The sequence below is a fragment of the Lepisma saccharinum genome, chromosome 30, assembly GCF_977018435.1.
Source record: "Lepisma saccharinum chromosome 30, izLepSacc3.1, whole genome shotgun sequence".
NCBI lineage: Eukaryota > Metazoa > Arthropoda > Insecta > Zygentoma > Lepismatidae > Lepisma > Lepisma saccharinum.
Window position 1 is genome coordinate 9,396,906 of NC_139258.1, and position 24,174 is coordinate 9,421,079.

Below are 24,174 nucleotides of genomic sequence, written 5' to 3' on the forward strand. Positions count from 1 at the left end.
CTGGGGAGGCGGGGCCACATTAGCGGTTGGAGGTGGTAGGCAATTACCCCAGGTGAGGAGCCCGGAATCAATGGGAAATTTGAGTTAAAAATTTCAAACTAAAATAATTTTTTTGTTTAAATTTCGCACCAATTCCGGGATGGATAGCCCCAGATAGGTAAGTACAAATGTCAAAAACTGACAAAAACTCAGAAGTTATAGGTGTCCGACGAATAGTAAACTTTTACCGTAGTTTCTTCTGTAAAAATGAAGAAATGTGTCTCCGATGTATGAAACTGTTACCTGTTCTTTATTCAACCTAATTTAATGGGACCTTGTACTTCTTTATCAAGTTAACAGATGTTTTAAGCAACATTGTTTTTGTGAGAAATTTATGAACTATTTGTAACACTTTTCCTTCTTTATTTTACAGGCTGTCTTGATCCTTTAAAATGGCACCTGTTCCACTTGAAGGCCACCAGGCGCCTGTTGGGGCAAGCATGCCTCAGGAGGCCAGAGGTGGCTCCATCTCGCTAGGGATGCTCATCGATTTTATTGTGCAGCGCACATACCATGAGCTAACAGTTCTGGCTGAATTGTAAGTGTTGAACAGCAGAATTTGGCAGTTATTATTGTCTTGGTCTTGCCTTGCGTGATATGATATGCTGAAATTATGGTTTGCAGAGTACCCTTGACCTGGAAAGCCTGGGAATTTTGAAGCTACTACATCCAGAAATTGAGGTCTTTTGTACTTTCCAGGATTTCGGACTAAAGATATTTTCCACTTGTTTTTTTACTGGTATTGCGGGCACTTTTGGCTAATTTGTGAAGATGGGATGAGTGATGATATGATGAAATTGTTGAATGGACACTCACAAACATCCATGCCAAGCCCAGGATTCAAACCCGGGACCCCTGGCATCAAGGCACGATTCCGCCATGGGGGCCGGCATATATAAATGTTTTGTTGTTTTGCCCAGTGATGAATAAACTTTATTCTTTTGAAAAAGCAGTGCAGTTTTAAAATGAAAGCTTGGTCATGTTAAAGCATCTCATTTGTAAATTATCTGGGGATTTGATTAGGCAAAATTAGTGTGAACCCTAGTTCATGAAACTTTTATCTAGTTTTATTTTATAGTAAGTAAAGGATGCCTGAAAAGACCAGATTCATAGATAAGAGTACTCGATATGAAATTTTTCAAATCAGATAGTCTCATTTCATACCGTACTTTATGGACACCTCTTATATGAGTAAATTAAATTTTCTAGTGTTACTCCTTGTATAGTTAACTGATTCATTAGGGTTTTAAATCAACACTTTTTGTTAGGTAATTTTAAACTTCAATGAAAGGCAATGTACTGTGTGTAAAATTGGAATGCTGCATGTTACTGTTTTTTATGTACTTGTTACTCATAAATACAGAGCATTCCCTGACATTCACTATGAGACTCGGCGGCAAGCGGCCCGGCATCAGCGCTTGTCTTTCCTGGTGAACGGGTCTGCGACAGTCGCTTATATTAAACCTCGTAAAAAAGTTTAGAGTAACAGGGTCAGTTCTGAATAAAAGTGGAAAGAAAAATTCGGAAATAAAGTATGCAAAGACAATCTGCACACCATCCGTGAGTTAAAAGAGAGTATTGTACGAAAAATCGGGAGAATTACAGTAGACGAACTTGCACGTGTAAATGCCAATTTCCTTCGGAGATGCCAGGAATGTGTTGCAGCAGAGGGACATCATTTTCAACACCTTCTGTAGTTAAGGTTAGAACACAATATAAAAACTGTAATTTTAATAGCCGACTCTAGCGACTGTCGCTGACCCGTTCACCGGGAAAGACAAGCGCTGATGCTGGGCAGCTTGCCCCCAAGTCTCGTAGCGAATGTCAGGGAATGCTCTGTAGATAGATGGGCATATTTTGTGTGGTCTAAATTCTGATTGTGTTAATAGTTTTTGCAATACTGTAAGTGCAAAGTTTGGATAAACTAATTTGCACATTTTGGAAGTCCCAGAAATTATTATTTTGTGAGAAATGTGGATACACCTGTAAAGCATCATCTCACAATTTAATATTTTTATCCATTACAGAGTACATATATTGTAACCTCAACATGTTTTACTGATGTTACTAGTATATAATATACTGTATCACTAATACAAGTACACACGTTCCAGTATTGATCTATAATAATCTAAGGTATCATTTCATTGTATGAACTCGCTATATTATATTATTTTATTTCATTTTATTAGTACAGTGTAATGTGAAAACAAATTGACATGTCTGATGTCACAGCATGACAATGCAAACATGTGATTCATGGATGAAATTATTCTAATCTAAGCTATGTAAAAATTTTTTATGGAAATAATATACCTGCATCAGGTCAGATTTTTTTTCAAGTACAAGGGTTTACATGGATTTTTTCACTTCTATATTTAAGCAAGTTTTTTTCATTAAGAAATGAGAATTTTGTTTTTTATTTCGCATTAATAGGGAGCAACCTGTTTGCAGGTAATGCATGGCATGTTACAACTTAAATGTAATAAATGAATTGTAAAGTTCTGAAAGTACAATATCTACAGTGCATTTTTCCATCGCTTCTGCCACCTGTTGGGGGCTGGGCCGGCCAGACGGCAACTTCCTTCAAATCTGCGCTATGGACACCGTTGTCTTCGAAATGACTTCAAGTACTTACGTTAACTGTCACGGCGGATGTTGGAAATGTTGTCCTTCTGCATCCACAAATTTCTGGCTTGTTTTTAGGAAATTTCGCTAAAGGGGCACTTTAGTTCCTAACAGCTTTTAGCGCCAGAGTGACTACTGAAACACATGGTTTTTCACATAACTAGTGAATTCCTTGACCCCATTCCATTTCAGTCACTTCACGATATTATTTGATGCATTTTTAATTGTTTACGTGTTACAAGTGTTCATGTGATTTTCTATATAATCCTCTTTTTTAATCCTTTGTGCAACAGCCCAGAAGGGCCTTGGCTTACCTACCGACTGCCAGTCTCCCTCTCACACTTTCCTTCGTCACCTCTAAGCGTGGAGATCTGCAACCAGTATTGGAATAGTCGGAGGGTCAGCCCGACGTATCCTCAGCAGTTATAGTATGAAGCGCAAGTTCAAATTGGGTTTCGAGATCTTAAGAAATGCCCCTGGGAATTTGAAACTCAAATAAGATTCAAATTCTATGAAACTGACATCGAGGAACTGAAAATCAGATTCTCGATATCTGTTGCAATAGGACCAAAATTTCACAGAAAACCCTAGAACTGCAATCGGTAGCACTAGTAGCGATGTCAATTGGACTACAGTGAAACGAAGTTAACAATGCCCATCCTTTTCAAACAGTCAATTTCCTCATATACATCTACTCCTCAACAGAATCGCCCCCCCCTTTCTATACCACATTCCCCCAACGCACCCAGGCTGCCATCATACAACCTGAATATGCCCTAACCTATTGTTTCAGCTATCCTATCCCACTAAACCATTCCCCCAAGCATAGAAATAACCCTTATTGACCAGAGCGAAACGCACACTCCCCCACTGAAAAGGAACATCAGCATTAAACACAGAAATATGTACACAATTTACACTCTAAGAAAATCATAAGGTTTAAATCGCAAAATCACGAGTCGATAATAGATGTTTATTTAACAACAAGCATTTATAGCAATGTCAATTACAACCTAATAACTGACCCTGTTTATCTTTGAAGTAGGCCACGTACTACAATTGCGTGCCTGCGATTCCGGAACTATCAGATATGGAGTGATATGTTACAACGAATAATAATGACAAATCCATACTCAAGATTATATGCAATACTGTTTTTCCTTTATGCAGGCAACACGAAAATAAGTAAATTTACAATATAAGGAATTATGATACAATTCAGTATTTTATGAATTTGTACCTTTTCTCAAAAATTTGTCCTTAAGGATATATGCTTGCACATGTATATTTTTAGATTAACGGAACATAATACAGTCCCCGTTTAACATTCTACTTAGAACATAAAAGGCTTTTTCCAGCAAGCTAGTTGCACTGCATACAGCTACTGGTAAATACGAAAATTGATACTCTTTTTCCACCAATGTTTTTCTAAGTAAGCAAATGTATAACCTAATAACTATGATCCATACATGCTGGAATATTGTTGCCTAAATTGATTCAAAGATGAATCAGATTCAAATTTACACATTCAGTACCCTTTAGCCATCATTCGAGTTCCTTTACAACATTTTTACCAAGATGGCTACGCGACGCGCAAATTTTCCCGCCCAGTCTAACGGAAGCACAACTCGCGCATAATGGCCATTATCGAACACACGAATGCTAGCATATGAATATAGTAGATAAATTATTGAATATTTCGTGTTCCTGGTACACTCACCTGATTACTGCGCAGGTATTCAAAGAGATGTGTACTTACACGTCACCAGTCCTCCGGCCGGATATGTCACCACAGAATTCAACTTATAATATCCTTTTCCACACTAACTTTTATTTCGAAACTTGTTGAGATTCGTAAATTGCAACCTTTTGGGAACATGTCCAACCATATGGATTCACTTATAGTTTTCATTCAGCGCGATTTCCAATGATTCTTTTTCCGCCCGTTGCGTTTCAACCACCATCCACATGTCTCCTCCAGGACCGAGTCCCTGATCCGTTCCTTTTACCCAGTTCTTGCATACGATTCCAATCGTCCAAGCCCCTTCGTTTTTTACTAGGCCGACGGGTTCCACGATCCGTTCTTTGTAATCAGTTCCTGTTGAACGGTACCTATATTCCGGCTTCATGGATCTTTCTTCTTTATGAAAGTACGTAATAATCACTACAAAATAAGTCTGCATTTCAACTTGGTGATATGTTATTAGAAAACAATATCACTCTTTGTATTAAGATCTCAATCATAATTAAATTAATAAACAAAACATTAATTTGACAAATTTAAATTCAGGGTGCACTGAGGACATCTATTGAGAGTCCTTTGAATCAAATATCAGCTCTGTCGGCTGATCTGTATCCTACTGCCATCTATGGGCAATTACAGTACCCAATAGACTTCTATGTTATCAACCAGGTTAAACCACATATATCAACTTGTGAGGAACGCTTATGACACCTACCGTCATAACTGGCGCCCAACTAAAGGCCGAACCCCGTACAAACAATTCCATCTTTTAAACGATTTACAACTAAACGTTACACTCCAACATACATAAATATAGCATAAGACATATACTCTCTTGATACACATAAGTCCCAAAGAATTATTTACACTATTAACAATGTATTGGTATTTACAGCGTGATTACTGAATGATTTCCTCAGAAAGTGAATGCCCATCTCGCTCTGGTCAACACATGCTTGCACATGACATCAGGTAATAAATGAGTCAATGACCACCCAGCTGCGCGCTGTCCCGCCGCAAAACCTTGCCCACTTGGCTCCACCGCCCGCCGCCGGCAAGATTTCACTTGGACTTTACGACCACAGAATCCCTGATGTTTAGCTCATTAAATCACTTCCCTGATCAAGGCAGTACAGCAAGTCTGAACAGAAGCAATCCAGGAGCCAAAATGACCCAACTAACCAAATTTGTAAGGCTGAGGAAAACAACAGAATTAAATCCCAAAACTGCAGTCCGCCGCGAAACCACACCAACTTGGCTATCATGCCCGCCGCAGGTATGATATCACTTGACCTACAAAAGATTTATCATGCCAAATTTCAAAGACTTTCGTGAACATCCTTAACCCCTGCCCTGGCATTTGGTTGCTCACAGGAACCGATGAGTATCGGCAACAACTCGTTCACCCCGTCCAAATTCAACTCCTGCACCCTTTTGACCCAAAACAACCATTTGTCGCGGGAACATAACCACAATTTGCAGTTTTCGATTGACTGATTATTTAATCTTTCTCCTGATAAACAATCAACTAACGACAACGTCGAATTCCCGTTGTTCTCAACGCACAAATAAGGTCCTACAAACAGTTGACAGTACTTTTTTATTATTTTATCTTTGAGACCACCTGGGTTTTGGTTTTTAATGAAGACCAAATTACCCACTTCGACGGCAGGATTAGCCATCTTTTCGGCATTGAGCCTTTTTAATCTTTCTTGCCTTTTACTAAAACTGTTGAGATTTGACATCACCAGCTTGCCATCCCACGTGACGTTATTTTCCCCGTCCCTAAGCGGAATATCCGTCAGTCTTCTTGACATATTTAACCTAAGCTCCAAAGGAGAGTATCCCGTCTGAGTCGCAATGGAACCGTTTAAGAGGTATAACGCCTGTGCTATGTGTTCCGGCCATTTGTTATGATTAGAACAACACAGCACCCTCATCAATCGATTTAACTCTGAGTGATAGCGCTCGACCAGGTTTGAGCTAGGATGGTATACCGGAGTATACACCAGTTGAATACCCCATGTTTTCATAGCCTCTTCAAAAATTTTTGACTTGAATTGCGGTCCGTTATCAGAAACTATCTGTTTCGGGACACCTAAGTGCACAAAATAAATCTGAGTCAACTTATTTACTATCGTCTTGGCATTACTATTAACAATGGGATAGGCAACCATATACCTGGATGCAGCATCTAAAACCGTAAATAGGAACCTTTCCCGCTTCGGACCCAACGTGAACGGACCTTGGAGATCAATGAACAGTAATTGCCCAGGTTTGTTCATGACGTGAGATTTTGCGACGAATTTTGCCGGATGTTTATTTGGTTTGGTGCGCTGACAGAGCTCGCAATTTTTTACGTAAGACTTTACATCCGTCTGCATCCCTTTCCAATAAAATACTTGGTAAACTTGTGATAGGGTTTTCGCGACACCGAAATGCCCCAAATCATCATGACATGCGCTCAACACTTTTTCAATTAACTTGTCAGGAATACAGATCCTACAGCGAGAATCTGTATGGAAATCTTTAATATACAATACATCGTTATACAAACTATACGTTTGGTTCCAAGTTCTAGATCGAGGATTGACATTCACCATCGTGCCCCTTAAATGATCTATGATTTGTTTCAAATTAGTATCCTGACTCTGAAACAAGATCAATTCTTCCCTAGTGACAATTTCCTTAACCAAGGGTGAGACAGCTGAAATATTAACTAAAAATTGTTCATCCATTACATCGGGAAAATTCCTGCTCAGTGTATCAGCCAAAACATTGTCAGCTCCTTTACAATACTGTACCACAAAAGAATATTGTTGCATTTGGATGAACCATCTAGTAAGTCGAGCATTCCAAGAATGGGCCGACTCGAGCCACGTAAGGGATTTGTGGTCTGACACGACTACAAACCGTCTACCTTTGAGAAAGGTGGAAAATTTCCCTATGGTAAACAGGATGGCTAAAACTTCAATTTCAGTCGAGGTGTAAGACTTTTCATATGATCTGAGCAGTCTACTAACAAATCCTAAAGGTCTCATGTTTCCCTCTACGATTTGAAAACAATAACCCCCTATTCCCACAAGAGATGCATCCGTTTGAATATAAAACGTTGCTTCAAAATTCGGAAAATTCAGTGTCACCTCTTGGACTACCAGGGACTTAAGTCGCTTAAACGCCTCATCAGCTTCCATGGACCAACGCCATTTTGTCTTCAATTTCAACAATTCATATAAAGGATTCGCAATGATGGCATAATTGTGTATATATTTAGCCAACCAATTGAAACTGCCTAGAATTTTTTGTAGTTGTTTCAAATTTTCTGGTTTACGTAAGTTGACTATTGAGTCCACGTAAGCTGGATCCTTGGTGATACCCTGCGTGGAGACGATATGTCCCAGAAATTTAAACTCTTTAACCGCGAATTTGCATTTTTCCAACTTCAATGTGAAACCTGCACAGCTTAGCCTTTCCAACACCAAAGCTACGTGCTTTAGATGCGACTCGAAGTCCCTAGACTTGATTATTATATCATCCACATATACAACCACAAAATCCAAGAACGAACCGAGCACTCTGTTCATCACGTCAACAAATACCGCTGTGCCGTTCACCGAGCCAAACACCACCCGCCTGAATTGATACAAAATACCCTCGAATGCAAAAGCAGTGTACCTGCGACTGTCCTCATGCAAAGGTACCTGCCAATAGGCATTTCCCAAGTCAAGTGAAGTAAAAAATTTACAGTCTAAAAAAGAAGTCAATAGATCATCAATTTTCATTGGAGTCAGTTGCATCGGTTTAACATGCTGGTTGACTTTCTTTAGATCTACGCACAGGCGAATTTCCCCATTAGATTTCGGGACAACTAACAACGGCGAACGGTATTCTGAGTCTGATAGTTCTATCACCCCCCATTCCAGCATTCGATTTAATTGTTCCCTCACCTTGTCTCTGTATGCATAGGGAATAGGGTAGTTCTTTGCAACGATCGGGACCTTTGTGTCAAGTTCCATGCGATGGACATATTCTTTACACAACCCTGGTTTCTCCGAAAAGGTCTGTTCAAACGAGGTTAGCATCCCCAAAAACCTTGAATTTAAATCCCCATCTAGATTTAGAAAACCTTTTAATTTGTCTATCCAATCTAAGGGTTGATTCTCTAATCCGGGTGAATTCAAAGATACGTTGGATATTGGCACCTCCGACTCCAGAGTGTCGACTTCTTTAAGAGGAGTAAACTTTAAAAGAGCCCTACCATTGGGTGTTCTATAGAAAAAGGCCTCCTCGTCAAAATTGAGTTCCCCATGAATCCCATATATGACATCTAATCCTAATAACACAGGAATATTTAAATTTTTCACTACGATAAAACGCACATAGTAATCATAGCCCCCCAAATTGATCATTACCTTCGCAATTCCCTCTACTGATTTTGCTTTTGAGCCGGAATAATCAATCAATTTTATGCCGGAAGCAGGTTCCAACCTTGGCCTAGAGATTAATGATGAGATGGATTTCCAGACGCTCATTCCCAATAGGCTCGCCTCGGCGCCACTGTCGCAGAGGGCAACAAATGGTTTACCTAAAATAGCAATTTGAATCAAAGCAGAAGCGCACCGTTTAGAATCAATATTTACAGGTACAAATAAATTCTTCGAATCATCAAAATCAGTTCCTTCCCCGATATCATTAATATTTACATACATAATGGCAGGATGTTCTACCTTACTCTCACCCCCCGCCCGTAGGTCAGAGCTTCCCTTCGGTTTTCCGAATTAGGTCGTTGCATGGACGGTTCATCAACCGCATGAACCTCGGCCTCAACCACAATCTGCGAATTTGGTTGAGTAGCCCTTGGCTGCGATTTTCCCAAGACTCCTTTACCCCTAAGAAAATTGAGCACACACACCATACCTTCCCTATTCCAGTGCACACGATCCATTTTTCCCCGTGAAGGATTACCTATGAACTCTTCAAACAAATTTACTCGTATATCGCCCTGACTGCTGAAGAACAGCGAAGAGATGTCATGCACCTTGACATTTCTATCATTGTGAAGTGAAACTATAAACTCATTGATCCCTTTCCATTTCCTCCAAACATATGAATTTTCATTACGCATAATGCGTGCTAAGGGAGGTAGGGTCAACCAAATAATTTCTTTTGTTCTGTGCGATAACAGTTCCAACGTTTCTAACATGTTACGCTTAACAACTTCTTCAGATTGGAAGTTAAGGATGTCATTCGTGCCAATCATGAGAATTACCGAATCGGTCAACTTTGAACACGATCTTAATCTACTGTTCAGCTGCTCTGTGGTTTGCCCACTCACCGACAGTCCTATACCCCGATTACCTTGCTCATCAACATTGAGTTGACCGTTACAAAACTTCTGAGCAAGCCTAAGCAACATGCTATCGCCGATCAACTGTTTTCCTTCCAATAATGGTTCACAAGTATTTGACATCTTAGCTACATCCCTTTGACCTTGCTGTACTACTGAGGCGATCCCTTTACCAGGAGGATTATTCCCAAGCGAGCTCACATCACCTCCTTCGATGCGAGTCGATCTCCGTTTCCCGACGAAGAATCCTCTACAAAATCTCTGTTATTATGCCATCGCCGTTTGGACTTAGGACTCGAACGAGTGCCCTTCCCACCATTCATAGAGGGAGTTGTCAATGTGGGAATGCACGACTTGTCCTGGATTTCTGAATCCTGCGAAGCAACCATAACTTTGTTAATCCCTGCCTTGAAACTCTTACCCCGCAGAGGAGAAGCTAGGTCTCGCTTGACAACTGCCTCTTTCAGCGACTCAAAATTTTCTATTGCGTGAGTTGCCTCAGCGAAAGACGAAATGTCCTGCATCACCAAATGTTCTCTTAATTTGTATGGTAAGAGAATACCCAGCTGAGCTACAATATGCGATTCTTCTGCTTTGGGTTGGATGGTGCGAAGCAACTTAAAGTTCTTAGAGAAGAACTGTAACACGCTTTCCTCAGAGGTTTTTTGATAAGGTGAATTTAATACTTTTGCCAGGCAGGTGCTACGCCACCTTGAGCTTTCATAATGATTGATGAATTCTGATTTGAACAAATCATATGAGACCAACCGAGCCTTTCTTTCGGAAAACCAGATCTTCGCACTCTCAGTCAAGAGTTTTGGCACGTATTTAATGTATTGAACCTGATCGATACCATACAACTCCAGAAGTTCCTCCACTTTTTCGAGGAATTCAGTGGGTGTTACATTTGTAATCAGACCATTAAACTTTGGGAACTTCAACAAATCTTGAGGTTTTATACTGAACAACTTCGTATGAGCCAAGCCCTGATTCCCCTTAAGATCAGATTGTTCCCCGTTTCCCAGGCCAGCACCCTTCAGAGCTTCAAACTTTTCTAAAGACCTACACGGTTTAAGCCTTCTATGTCTGGTCTTTAAATAACTTTTCCCTTTCAACGCAGTCAGTCCCTTCCCAGGTCTTTCAGTTTCCGTAGAAGACTCTGCACTAGAAACACAGTTGCAAACAAACTGTTTTGATTCTATGATTGTCCGACTATCTGCAGCGTCAGAATTATCCGTAGAGGTGGCCTTATCCTTACGACCCAATCCAGTGTCCCCAGAGACCAAGTGACCAACATCTTTACTCTTAACTGGTTTACCTCGATTAACTTGCAGACGGTCTACTTTACATGTACCTTCTCGACCCCAGCTATCCAAAACCTTGCTAACTCTACCCATCGAGTCCTCAAGGGACCTCAGTGTCACCATAACTTCTGCAGGCACGGTGTTAACAACCAGAGCTTCATTAGCTTGATCCTGAGAAGAAATATGTTTCAACTGCTGAGAAGGCGAAGAAACTTCCTTCTTTACTACTCCCACCTCACTATCACTAACCGATTTTGCTAATTGAAGACCTTTTGGAATTTGCCTCTTCTCTATATCCTTACCTCCCAACTTATCCAACACCCTTTCTACTATTTGCCCTTCCAAGGATTTGAAACGATTTTCATTATGAATTTCCATCTGGCCCAAGGACTTTTGCACACCCTGTACTTCCACATCCAACCTACTAGCCAGATCCTCACATTTCTTATCAAGCCCCTCTGCCCTGCTTATGCATTCAATCCTATATTGTGATAACGTAAGCGTAAGTTCTTTGAGGCCCTCGCAATTCCTAACCAGGTTTTGCTGCATATTTAAGATACATTTGTTTGTATCATTGAGGTCAGCCCTAAGGTCACCTACCAACCTACTGGAATGCTCAGTTAATTCAGACTTTAGATTCTGACTACTTTCCTTAAGTTCCTGCTTGAGCAACTCCGTGCTCTCTTTGGACGCCTGAGTGCTTTCCTTAAGTTCCTGCTTGAGCAACTCCGTGCTCTCTTTGGACGCCTGAGTGCTTTCCTTAAGTTCCTGCTTGAGCAACTCCGTGCTCTCTTTGGACGCCTGCGTGCTTTCCTTAATAAAGGAAAGTAAGGTGTCCAAAGTCACTGGCTCATTTTCCGTACCCATTTTTTTTTTTTTTTGAAGGAAATTAATTAGAATTAGAAACAAAATTAATTTGTTTAACGCGCGAGCAAATCCGACCACTGCAGTCACCCTGCCATTGAGTCTCATAATCTTATGAAGCGCAAGTTCAAATTGGGTTTCGAGATCTTAAGAAATGCCCCTGGGAATTTGAAACTCAAATAAGATTCAAATTCTATGAAACTGACATCGAGGAACTGAAAATCAGATTCTCGATATCTGTTGCAATAGGACCAAAATTTCACAGAAAACCCTAGAACTGCAATCGGTAGCACTAGTAGCGATGTCAATTGGACTACAGTGAAACGAAGTTAACAATGCCCATCCTTTTCAAACAGTCAATTTCCTCATATACATCTACTCCTCAACAGAATCGCCCCCCCCTTTCTATACCACATTCCCCCAACGCACCCAGGCTGCCATCATACAACCTGAATATGCCCTAACCTATTGTTTCAGCTATCCTATCCCACTAAACCATTCCCCCAAGCATAGAAATAACCCTTATTGACCAGAGCGAAACGCACACTCCCCCACTGAAAAGGAACATCAGCATTAAACACAGAAATATGTACACAATTTACACTCTAAGAAAATCATAAGGTTTAAATCGCAAAATCACGAGTCGATAATAGATGTTTATTTAACAACAAGCATTTATAGCAATGTCAATTACAACCTAATAACTGACCCTGTTTATCTTTGAAGTAGGCCACGTACTACAATTGCGTGCCTGCGATTCCGGAACTATCAGATATGGAGTGATATGTTACAACGAATAATAATGACAAATCCATACTCAAGATTATATGCAATACTGTTTTTCCTTTATGCAGGCAACACGAAAATAAGTAAATTTACAATATAAGGAATTATGATACAATTCAGTATTTTATGAATTTGTACCTTTTCTCAAAAATTTGTCCTTAAGGATATATGCTTGCACATGTATATTTTTAGATTAACGGAACATAATACAGTCCCCGTTTAACATTCTACTTAGAACATAAAAGGCTTTTTCCAGCAAGCTAGTTGCACTGCATACAGCTACTGGTAAATACGAAAATTGATACTCTTTTTCCACCAATGTTTTTCTAAGTAAGCAAATGTATAACCTAATAACTATGATCCATACATGCTGGAATATTGTTGCCTAAATTGATTCAAAGATGAATCAGATTCAAATTTACACATTCAGTACCCTTTAGCCATCATTCGAGTTCCTTTACAACATTTTTACCAAGATGGCTACGCGACGCGCAAATTTTCCCGCCCAGTCTAACGGAAGCACAACTCGCGCATAATGGCCATTATCGAACACACGAATGCTAGCATATGAATATAGTAGATAAATTATTGAATATTTCGTGTTCCTGGTACACTCACCTGATTACTGCGCAGGTATTCAAAGAGATGTGTACTTACACGTCACCAGTCCTCCGGCCGGATATGTCACCACAGAATTCAACTTATAATATCCTTTTCCACACTAACTTTTATTTCGAAACTTGTTGAGATTCGTAAATTGCAACCTTTTGGGAACATGTCCAACCATATGGATTCACTTATAGTTTTCATTCAGCGCGATTTCCAATGATTCTTTTTCCGCCCGTTGCGTTTCAACCACCATCCACATGTCTCCTCCAGGACCGAGTCCCTGATCCGTTCCTTTTACCCAGTTCTTGCATACGATTCCAATCGTCCAAGCCCCTTCGTTTTTTACTAGGCCGACGGGTTCCACGATCCGTTCTTTGTAATCAGTTCCTGTTGAACGGTACCTATATTCCGGCTTCATGGATCTTTCTTCTTTATGAAAGTACGTAATAATCACTACAAAATAAGTCTGCATTTCAACTTGGTGATATGTTATTAGAAAACAATATCACTCTTTGTATTAAGATCTCAATCATAATTAAATTAATAAACAAAACATTAATTTGACAAATTTAAATTCAGGGTGCACTGAGGACATCTATTGAGAGTCCTTTGAATCAAATATCAGCTCTGTCGGCTGATCTGTATCCTACTGCCATCTATGGGCAATTACAGTACCCAATAGACTTCTATGTTATCAACCAGGTTAAACCACATATATCAACTTGTGAGGAACGCTTATGACACCTACCGTCATAACTGGCGCCCAACTAAAGGCCGAACCCCGTACAAACAATTCCATCTTTTAAACGATTTACAACTAAACGTTACACTCCAACATACATAAATATAGCATAAGACATATACTCTCTTGATACACATAAGTCCCAAAGAATTATTTACACTATTAACAATGTATTGGTATTTACAGCGTGATTACTGAATGATTTCCTCAGAAAGTGAATGCCCATCTCGCTCTGGTCAACACATGCTTGCACATGACATCAGGTAATAAATGAGTCAATGACCACCCAGCTGCGCGCTGTCCCGCCGCAAAACCTTGCCCACTTGGCTCCACCGCCCGCCGCCGGCAAGATTTCACTTGGACTTTACGACCACAGAATCCCTGATGTTTAGCTCATTAAATCACTTCCCTGATCAAGGCAGTACAGCAAGTCTGAACAGAAGCAATCCAGGAGCCAAAATGACCCAACTAACCAAATTTGTAAGGCTGAGGAAAACAACAGAATTAAATCCCAAAACTGCAGTCCGCCGCGAAACCACACCAACTTGGCTATCATGCCCGCCGCAGGTATGATATCACTTGACCTACAAAAGATTTATCATGCCAAATTTCAAAGACTTTCGTGAACATCCTTAACCCCTGCCCTGGCATTTGGTTGCTCACAGGAACCGATGAGTATCGGCAACAACTCGTTCACCCCGTCCAAATTCAACTCCTGCACCCTTTTGACCCAAAACAACCATTTGTCGCGGGAACATAACCACAATTTGCAGTTTTCGATTGACTGATTATTTAATCTTTCTCCTGATAAACAATCAACTAACGACAACGTCGAATTCCCGTTGTTCTCAACGCACAAATAAGGTCCTACAAACAGTTGACAGTACTTTTTTATTATTTTATCTTTGAGACCACCTGGGTTTTGGTTTTTAATGAAGACCAAATTACCCACTTCGACGGCAGGATTAGCCATCTTTTCGGCATTGAGCCTTTTTAATCTTTCTTGCCTTTTACTAAAACTGTTGAGATTTGACATCACCAGCTTGCCATCCCACGTGACGTTATTTTCCCCGTCCCTAAGCGGAATATCCGTCAGTCTTCTTGACATATTTAACCTAAGCTCCAAAGGAGAGTATCCCGTCTGAGTCGCAATGGAACCGTTTAAGAGGTATAACGCCTGTGCTATGTGTTCCGGCCATTTGTTATGATTAGAACAACACAGCACCCTCATCAATCGATTTAACTCTGAGTGATAGCGCTCGACCAGGTTTGAGCTAGGATGGTATACCGGAGTATACACCAGTTGAATACCCCATGTTTTCATAGCCTCTTCAAAAATTTTTGACTTGAATTGCGGTCCGTTATCAGAAACTATCTGTTTCGGGACACCTAAGTGCACAAAATAAATCTGAGTCAACTTATTTACTATCGTCTTGGCATTACTATTAACAATGGGATAGGCAACCATATACCTGGATGCAGCATCTAAAACCGTAAATAGGAACCTTTCCCGCTTCGGACCCAACGTGAACGGACCTTGGAGATCAATGAACAGTAATTGCCCAGGTTTGTTCATGACGTGAGATTTTGCGACGAATTTTGCCGGATGTTTATTTGGTTTGGTGCGCTGACAGAGCTCGCAATTTTTTACGTAAGACTTTACATCCGTCTGCATCCCTTTCCAATAAAATACTTGGTAAACTTGTGATAGGGTTTTCGCGACACCGAAATGCCCCAAATCATCATGACATGCGCTCAACACTTTTTCAATTAACTTGTCAGGAATACAGATCCTACAGCGAGAATCTGTATGGAAATCTTTAATATACAATACATCGTTATACAAACTATACGTTTGGTTCCAAGTTCTAGATCGAGGATTGACATTCACCATCGTGCCCCTTAAATGATCTATGATTTGTTTCAAATTAGTATCCTGACTCTGAAACAAGATCAATTCTTCCCTAGTGACAATTTCCTTAACCAAGGGTGAGACAGCTGAAATATTAACTAAAAATTGTTCATCCATTACATCGGGAAAATTCCTGCTCAGTGTATCAGCCAAAACATTGTCAGCTCCTTTACAATACTGTACCACAAAAGAATATTGTTGCATTTGGATGAACCATCTAGTAAGTCGAGCATTCCAAGAATGGGCCGACTCGAGCCACGTAAGGGATTTGTGGTCTGACACGACTACAAACCGTCTACCTTTGAGAAAGGTGGAAAATTTCCCTATGGTAAACAGGATGGCTAAAACTTCAATTTCAGTCGAGGTGTAAGACTTTTCATATGATCTGAGCAGTCTACTAACAAATCCTAAAGGTCTCATGTTTCCCTCTACGATTTGAAAACAATAACCCCCTATTCCCACAAGAGATGCATCCGTTTGAATATAAAACGTTGCTTCAAAATTCGGAAAATTCAGTGTCACCTCTTGGACTACCAGGGACTTAAGTCGCTTAAACGCCTCATCAGCTTCCATGGACCAACGCCATTTTGTCTTCAATTTCAACAATTCATATAAAGGATTCGCAATGATGGCATAATTGTGTATATATTTAGCCAACCAATTGAAACTGCCTAGAATTTTTTGTAGTTGTTTCAAATTTTCTGGTTTACGTAAGTTGACTATTGAGTCCACGTAAGCTGGATCCTTGGTGATACCCTGCGTGGAGACGATATGTCCCAGAAATTTAAACTCTTTAACCGCGAATTTGCATTTTTCCAACTTCAATGTGAAACCTGCACAGCTTAGCCTTTCCAACACCAAAGCTACGTGCTTTAGATGCGACTCGAAGTCCCTAGACTTGATTATTATATCATCCACATATACAACCACAAAATCCAAGAACGAACCGAGCACTCTGTTCATCACGTCAACAAATACCGCTGTGCCGTTCACCGAGCCAAACACCACCCGCCTGAATTGATACAAAATACCCTCGAATGCAAAAGCAGTGTACCTGCGACTGTCCTCATGCAAAGGTACCTGCCAATAGGCATTTCCCAAGTCAAGTGAAGTAAAAAATTTACAGTCTAAAAAAGAAGTCAATAGATCATCAATTTTCATTGGAGTCAGTTGCATCGGTTTAACATGCTGGTTGACTTTCTTTAGATCTACGCACAGGCGAATTTCCCCATTAGATTTCGGGACAACTAACAACGGCGAACGGTATTCTGAGTCTGATAGTTCTATCACCCCCCATTCCAGCATTCGATTTAATTGTTCCCTCACCTTGTCTCTGTATGCATAGGGAATAGGGTAGTTCTTTGCAACGATCGGGACCTTTGTGTCAAGTTCCATGCGATGGACATATTCTTTACACAACCCTGGTTTCTCCGAAAAGGTCTGTTCAAACGAGGTTAGCATCCCCAAAAACCTTGAATTTAAATCCCCATCTAGATTTAGAAAACCTTTTAATTTGTCTATCCAATCTAAGGGTTGATTCTCTAATCCGGGTGAATTCAAAGATACGTTGGATATTGGCACCTCCGACTCCAGAGTGTCGACTTCTTTAAGAGGAGTAAACTTTAAAAGAGCCCTACCATTGGGTGTTCTATAGAAAAAGGCCTCCTCGTCAAAATTGAGTTCCCCATGAATCCCATATATGACATCTAATCCTAATAACACAGGAATATTTAAATTTTTCACTACGATAAAACGCACATAGTAATCATAGCCCCCCAAATTGATCATTACCTTCGCAATTCCCTCTACTGATTTTGCTTTTGAGCCGGAATAATCAATCAATTTTATGCCGGAAGCAGGTTCCAACCTTGGCCTAGAGATTAATGATGAGATGGATTTCCAGACGCTCATTCCCAATAGGCTCGCCTCGGCGCCACTGTCGCAGAGGGCAACAAATGGTTTACCTAAAATAGCAATTTGAATCAAAGCAGAAGCGCACCGTTTAGAATCAATATTTACAGGTACAAATAAATTCTTCGAATCATCAAAATCAGTTCCTTCCCCGATATCATTAATATTTACATACATAATGGCAGGATGTTCTACCTTACTCTCACCCCCCGCCCGTAGGTCAGAGCTTCCCTTCGGTTTTCCGAATTAGGTCGTTGCATGGACGGTTCATCAACCGCATGAACCTCGGCCTCAACCACAATCTGCGAATTTGGTTGAGTAGCCCTTGGCTGCGATTTTCCCAAGACTCCTTTACCCCTAAGAAAATTGAGCACACACACCATACCTTCCCTATTCCAGTGCACACGATCCATTTTTCCCCGTGAAGGATTACCTATGAACTCTTCAAACAAATTTACTCGTATATCGCCCTGACTGCTGAAGAACAGCGAAGAGATGTCATGCACCTTGACATTTCTATCATTGTGAAGTGAAACTATAAACTCATTGATCCCTTTCCATTTCCTCCAAACATATGAATTTTCATTACGCATAATGCGTGCTAAGGGAGGTAGGGTCAACCAAATAATTTCTTTTGTTCTGTGCGATAACAGTTCCAACGTTTCTAACATGTTACGCTTAACAACTTCTTCAGATTGGAAGTTAAGGATGTCATTCGTGCCAATCATGAGAATTACCGAATCGGTCAACTTTGAACACGATCTTAATCTACTGTTCAGCTGCTCTGTGGTTTGCCCACTCACCGACAGTCCTATACCCCGATTACCTTGCTCATCAACATTGAGTTGACCGTTACAAAACTTCTGAGCAAGCCTAAGCAACATGCTATCGCCGATCAACTGTTTTCCTTCCAATAATGGTTCACAAGTATTTGACATCTTAGCTACATCCCTTTGACCTTGCTGTACTACTGAGGCGATCCCTTTACCAGGAGGATTATTCCCAAGCGAGCTCACATCACCTCCTTCGATGCGAGTCGATCTCCGTTTCCCGACGAAGAATCCTCTACAAAATCTCTGTTATTATGCCATCGCCGTTTGGACTTAGGACTCGAACGAGTGCCCTTCCCACCATTCATAGAGGGAGTTGTCAATGTGGGAATGCACGACTTGTCCTGGATTTCTGAATCCTGCGAAGCAACCATAACTTTGTTAATCCCTGCCTTGAAACTCTTACCCCGCAGAGGAGAAGCTAGGTCTCGCTTGACAACTGCCTCTTTCAGCGACTCAAAATTTTCTATTGCGTGAGTTGCCTCAGCGAAAGACGAAATGTCCTGCATCACCAAATGTTCTCTTAATTTGTATGGTAAGAGAATACCCAGCTGAGCTACAATATGCGATTCTTCTGCTTTGGGTTGGATGGTGCGAAGCAACTTAAAGTTCTTAGAGAAGAACTGTAACACGCTTTCCTCAGAGGTTTTTTGATAAGGTGAATTTAATACTTTTGCCAGGCAGGTGCTACGCCACCTTGAGCTTTCATAATGATTGATGAATTCTGATTTGAACAAATCATATGAGACCAACCGAGCCTTTCTTTCGGAAAACCAGATCTTCGCACTCTCAGTCAAGAGTTTTGGCACGTATTTAATGTATTGAACCTGATCGATACCATACAACTCCAGAAGTTCCTCCACTTTTTCGAGGAATTCAGTGGGTGTTACATTTGTAATCAGACCATTAAACTTTGGGAACTTCAACAAATCTTGAGGTTTTATACTGAACAACTTCGTATGAGCCAAGCCCTGATTCCCCTTAAGATCAGATTGTTCCCCGTTTCCCAGGCCAGCACCCTTCAGAGCTTCAAACTTTTCTAAAGACCTACACGGTTTAAGCCTTCTATGTCTGGTCTTTAAATAACTTTTCCCTTTCAACGCAGTCAGTCCCTTCCCAGGTCTTTCAGTTTCCGTAGAAGACTCTGCACTAGAAACACAGTTGCAAACAAACTGTTTTGATTCTATGATTGTCCGACTATCTGCAGCGTCAGAATTATCCGTAGAGGTGGCCTTATCCTTACGACCCAATCCAGTGTCCCCAGAGACCAAGTGACCAACATCTTTACTCTTAACTGGTTTACCTCGATTAACTTGCAGACGGTCTACTTTACATGTACCTTCTCGACCCCAGCTATCCAAAACCTTGCTAACTCTACCCATCGAGTCCTCAAGGGACCTCAGTGTCACCATAACTTCTGCAGGCACGGTGTTAACAACCAGAGCTTCATTAGCTTGATCCTGAGAAGAAATATGTTTCAACTGCTGAGAAGGCGAAGAAACTTCCTTCTTTACTACTCCCACCTCACTATCACTAACCGATTTTGCTAATTGAAGACCTTTTGGAATTTGCCTCTTCTCTATATCCTTACCTCCCAACTTATCCAACACCCTTTCTACTATTTGCCCTTCCAAGGATTTGAAACGATTTTCATTATGAATTTCCATCTGGCCCAAGGACTTTTGCACACCCTGTACTTCCACATCCAACCTACTAGCCAGATCCTCACATTTCTTATCAAGCCCCTCTGCCCTGCTTATGCATTCAATCCTATATTGTGATAACGTAAGCGTAAGTTCTTTGAGGCCCTCGCAATTCCTAACCAGGTTTTGCTGCATATTTAAGATACATTTGTTTGTATCATTGAGGTCAGCCCTAAGGTCACCTACCAACCTACTGGAATGCTCAGTTAATTCAGACTTTAGATTCTGACTACTTTCCTTAAGTTCCTGCTTGAGCAACTCCGTGCTCTCTTTGGACGCCTGAGTGCTTTCCTTAAGTTCCTGCTTGAGCAACTCCGTGCTCTCTTTGGACGCCTGAGTGCTTTCCTTAAGTTCCTGCTTGAGCAACTCCGTGCTCTCTTTGGACGCCTGCGTGCTTTCCTTAATAAAGGAAAGTAAGGTGTCCAAAGTCACTGGCTCATTTTCCGTACCCATTTTTTTTTTTTTTTGAAGGAAATTAATTAGAATTAGAAACAAAATTAATTTGTTTAACGCGCGAGCAAATCCGACCACTGCAGTCACCCTGCCATTGAGTCTCATAATCTTATGAAGCGCAAGTTCAAATTGGGTTTCGAGATCTTAAGAAATGCCCCTGGGAATTTGAAACTCAAATAAGATTCAAATTCTATGAAACTGACATCGAGGAACTGAAAATCAGATTCTCGATATCTGTTGCAATAGGACCAAAATTTCACAGAAAACCCTAGAACTGCAATCGGTAGCACTAGTAGCGATGTCAATTGGACTACAGTGAAACGAAGTTAACAATGCCCATCCTTTTCAAACAGTCAATTTCCTCATATACATCTACTCCTCAACAGAATCGCCCCCCCCTTTCTATACCACATTCCCCCAACGCACCCAGGCTGCCATCATACAACCTGAATATGCCCTAACCTATTGTTTCAGCTATCCTATCCCACTAAACCATTCCCCCAAGCATAGAAATAACCCTTATTGACCAGAGCGAAACGCACACTCCCCCACTGAAAAGGAACATCAGCATTAAACACAGAAATATGTACACAATTTACACTCTAAGAAAATCATAAGGTTTAAATCGCAAAATCACGAGTCGATAATAGATGTTTATTTAACAACAAGCATTTATAGCAATGTCAATTACAACCTAATAACTGACCCTGTTTATCTTTGAAGTAGGCCACGTACTACAATTGCGTGCCTGCGATTCCGGAACTATCAGATATGGAGTGATATGTTACAACGAATAATAATGACAAATCCATACTCAAGATTATATGCAATACTGTTTTTCCTTTATGCAGGCAACACGAAAATAAGTAAATTTACAATATAAGGAATTATGATACAATTCAGTATTTTATGAATTTGTACCTTTTCTCAAAAATTTGTCCTTAAGGATATATGCTTGCACATGTATATTTTTAGATTAACGGAACATAATACAGTCCCCGTTTAACATTCTACTTAGAACATAAAAGGCTTTTTCCAGCAAGCTAGTTGCACTGCATACAGCTACTGGTAAATACGAAAATTGATACTCTTTTTCCACCAATGTTTTTCTAAGTAAGCAAATGTATAACCTAATAACTATGATCCATACATGCTGGAATATTGTTGCCTAAATTGATTCAAAGATGAATCAGATTCAAATTTACACATTCAGTACCCTTTAGCCATCATTCGAGTTCCTTTACAACATTTTTACCAAGATGGCTACGCGACGCGCAAATTTTCCCGCCCAGTCTAACGGAAGCACAACTCGCGCATAATGGCCATTATCGAACACACGAATGCTAGCATATGAATATAGTAGATAAATTATTGAATATTTCGTGTTCCTGGTACACTCACCTGATTACTGCGCAGGTATTCAAAGAGATGTGTACTTACACGTCACCAGTCCTCCGGCCGGATATGTCACCACAGAATTCAACTTATAATATCCTTTTCCACACTAACTTTTATTTCGAAACTTGTTGAGATTCGTAAATTGCAACCTTTTGGGAACATGTCCAACCATATGGATTCACTTATAGTTTTCATTCAGCGCGATTTCCAATGATTCTTTTTCCGCCCGTTGCGTTTCAACCACCATCCACATGTCTCCTCCAGGACCGAGTCCCTGATCCGTTCCTTTTACCCAGTTCTTGCATACGATTCCAATCGTCCAAGCCCCTTCGTTTTTTACTAGGCCGACGGGTTCCACGATCCGTTCTTTGTAATCAGTTCCTGTTGAACGGTACCTATATTCCGGCTTCATGGATCTTTCTTCTTTATGAAAGTACGTAATAATCACTACAAAATAAGTCTGCATTTCAACTTGGTGATATGTTATTAGAAAACAATATCACTCTTTGTATTAAGATCTCAATCATAATTAAATTAATAAACAAAACATTAATTTGACAAATTTAAATTCAGGGTGCACTGAGGACATCTATTGAGAGTCCTTTGAATCAAATATCAGCTCTGTCGGCTGATCTGTATCCTACTGCCATCTATGGGCAATTACAGTACCCAATAGACTTCTATGTTATCAACCAGGTTAAACCACATATATCAACTTGTGAGGAACGCTTATGACACCTACCGTCATAATAGTAGGTCTCCGTGACCGGATTACGCTCACTCACTCGGAGCTTCCCAATTTCCTCACGATGGTGGGTTCGACCGGCCCTATACGTAGGCCGAATAAATTCCGACCAGAGCCGGATTCGAACCTACGCCGTCGCGCAGCGAAAGGATCTCAAAACGAGTGAACGCCTTAACCCGCTCGGCTACGGAGGAGGACCATGTGATTTTCTAGTGTTTTATAAAGTGCTTAGTCTTCCAAGTGTTATTTGTGTTTTGCTATAGTTTCAATAATGGCACATGTGTACGCGTTACAACAAAATAAAGTCGGTCAACTAACCCCCACACATTAGAAGAACTGAAGAGGAATATCAGGAGAGAAACTGAAACAATTTCAGGAGCTGAGAAATGTCAGAAATGTGTGGACGGACGAGGACAACATTTCCAACATCCCCTGTCACAAGGTACGTGCTTATTTTGTAATTGTAACTGTAATTTTGAGAACTTGAAGTCATTTTGAAGCTAGCGGTTTCGATAAGGGAGATATCACACGCGATTTGACTGGAGTTGCTGTCTGGCCATCTGCAGGCAGGCAGCACAAGTGACAGAAAAACGCACTATATAATTGAGTAATTGTTTGATTGAGTAACTATTGAAAACCAGAAAATTGCAGAGAAATTTTTATGATTGTTTTTGTTTGTAGGTTGCCTCGGAAGACCGATATGGAGAGAAAAATTGAGATCTACAACTTCTCTGCCAGGACTCGGCAGTTGTTCGTGCGGCTGTTGGCTTTGGTCAAGTGGGCCAACAGTGCTTCCAAAGTGGACAAGTCTGCTGTAAGTACAATTTTCAACATCTTGCACAATTTTATGTACATGTCACAGCTATTTAACCAAATACTATTTTTTAGTAACTGTATATTGCAAAAACTAAATTTGCATGTACCTATTTGGCAATAACAGCAAATAATGTGTGCCATCAAAAATAATTACCAGGGTTGATTTTGTTAATACACTTAACTGATCCTGTCATGTTCCAAAACTGTCATAATTAGAGCTCGGAAGTTGATGAAAAATTGTATTTTTTCTGAGCCTGTCTGTTATCCTTCAGTTAGAACCAGAAAACCTTTAGGTCATTTTTAATTTTTTTTGCCATTTTTCTTCATTTGTGGGGTTCATTTC

At 40.4% G+C, this 24,174-nt stretch overlaps 1 protein-coding gene across 3 annotated transcripts in view; it reads left to right on the forward strand.

Annotated features, from left to right (window-relative positions):
* MED14 (mediator complex subunit 14) overlaps positions 1-24,174 on the forward strand; it is a 136,479-nt gene that overhangs the window by 5,644 nt on the left and 106,661 nt on the right. For all 3 annotated transcript variants that reach the window (XM_083115640.1, XM_083115641.1, XM_083115642.1), the window contains exons 2-3: positions 413-577; positions 23,697-23,829. In XM_083115640.1, coding sequence (XP_082971766.1) covers positions 432-577; positions 23,697-23,829 — 279 coding nt within the window. In that variant the 5' untranslated portion in view covers positions 413-431. The remainder of the gene's footprint in view (positions 1-412; positions 578-23,696; positions 23,830-24,174) is intronic.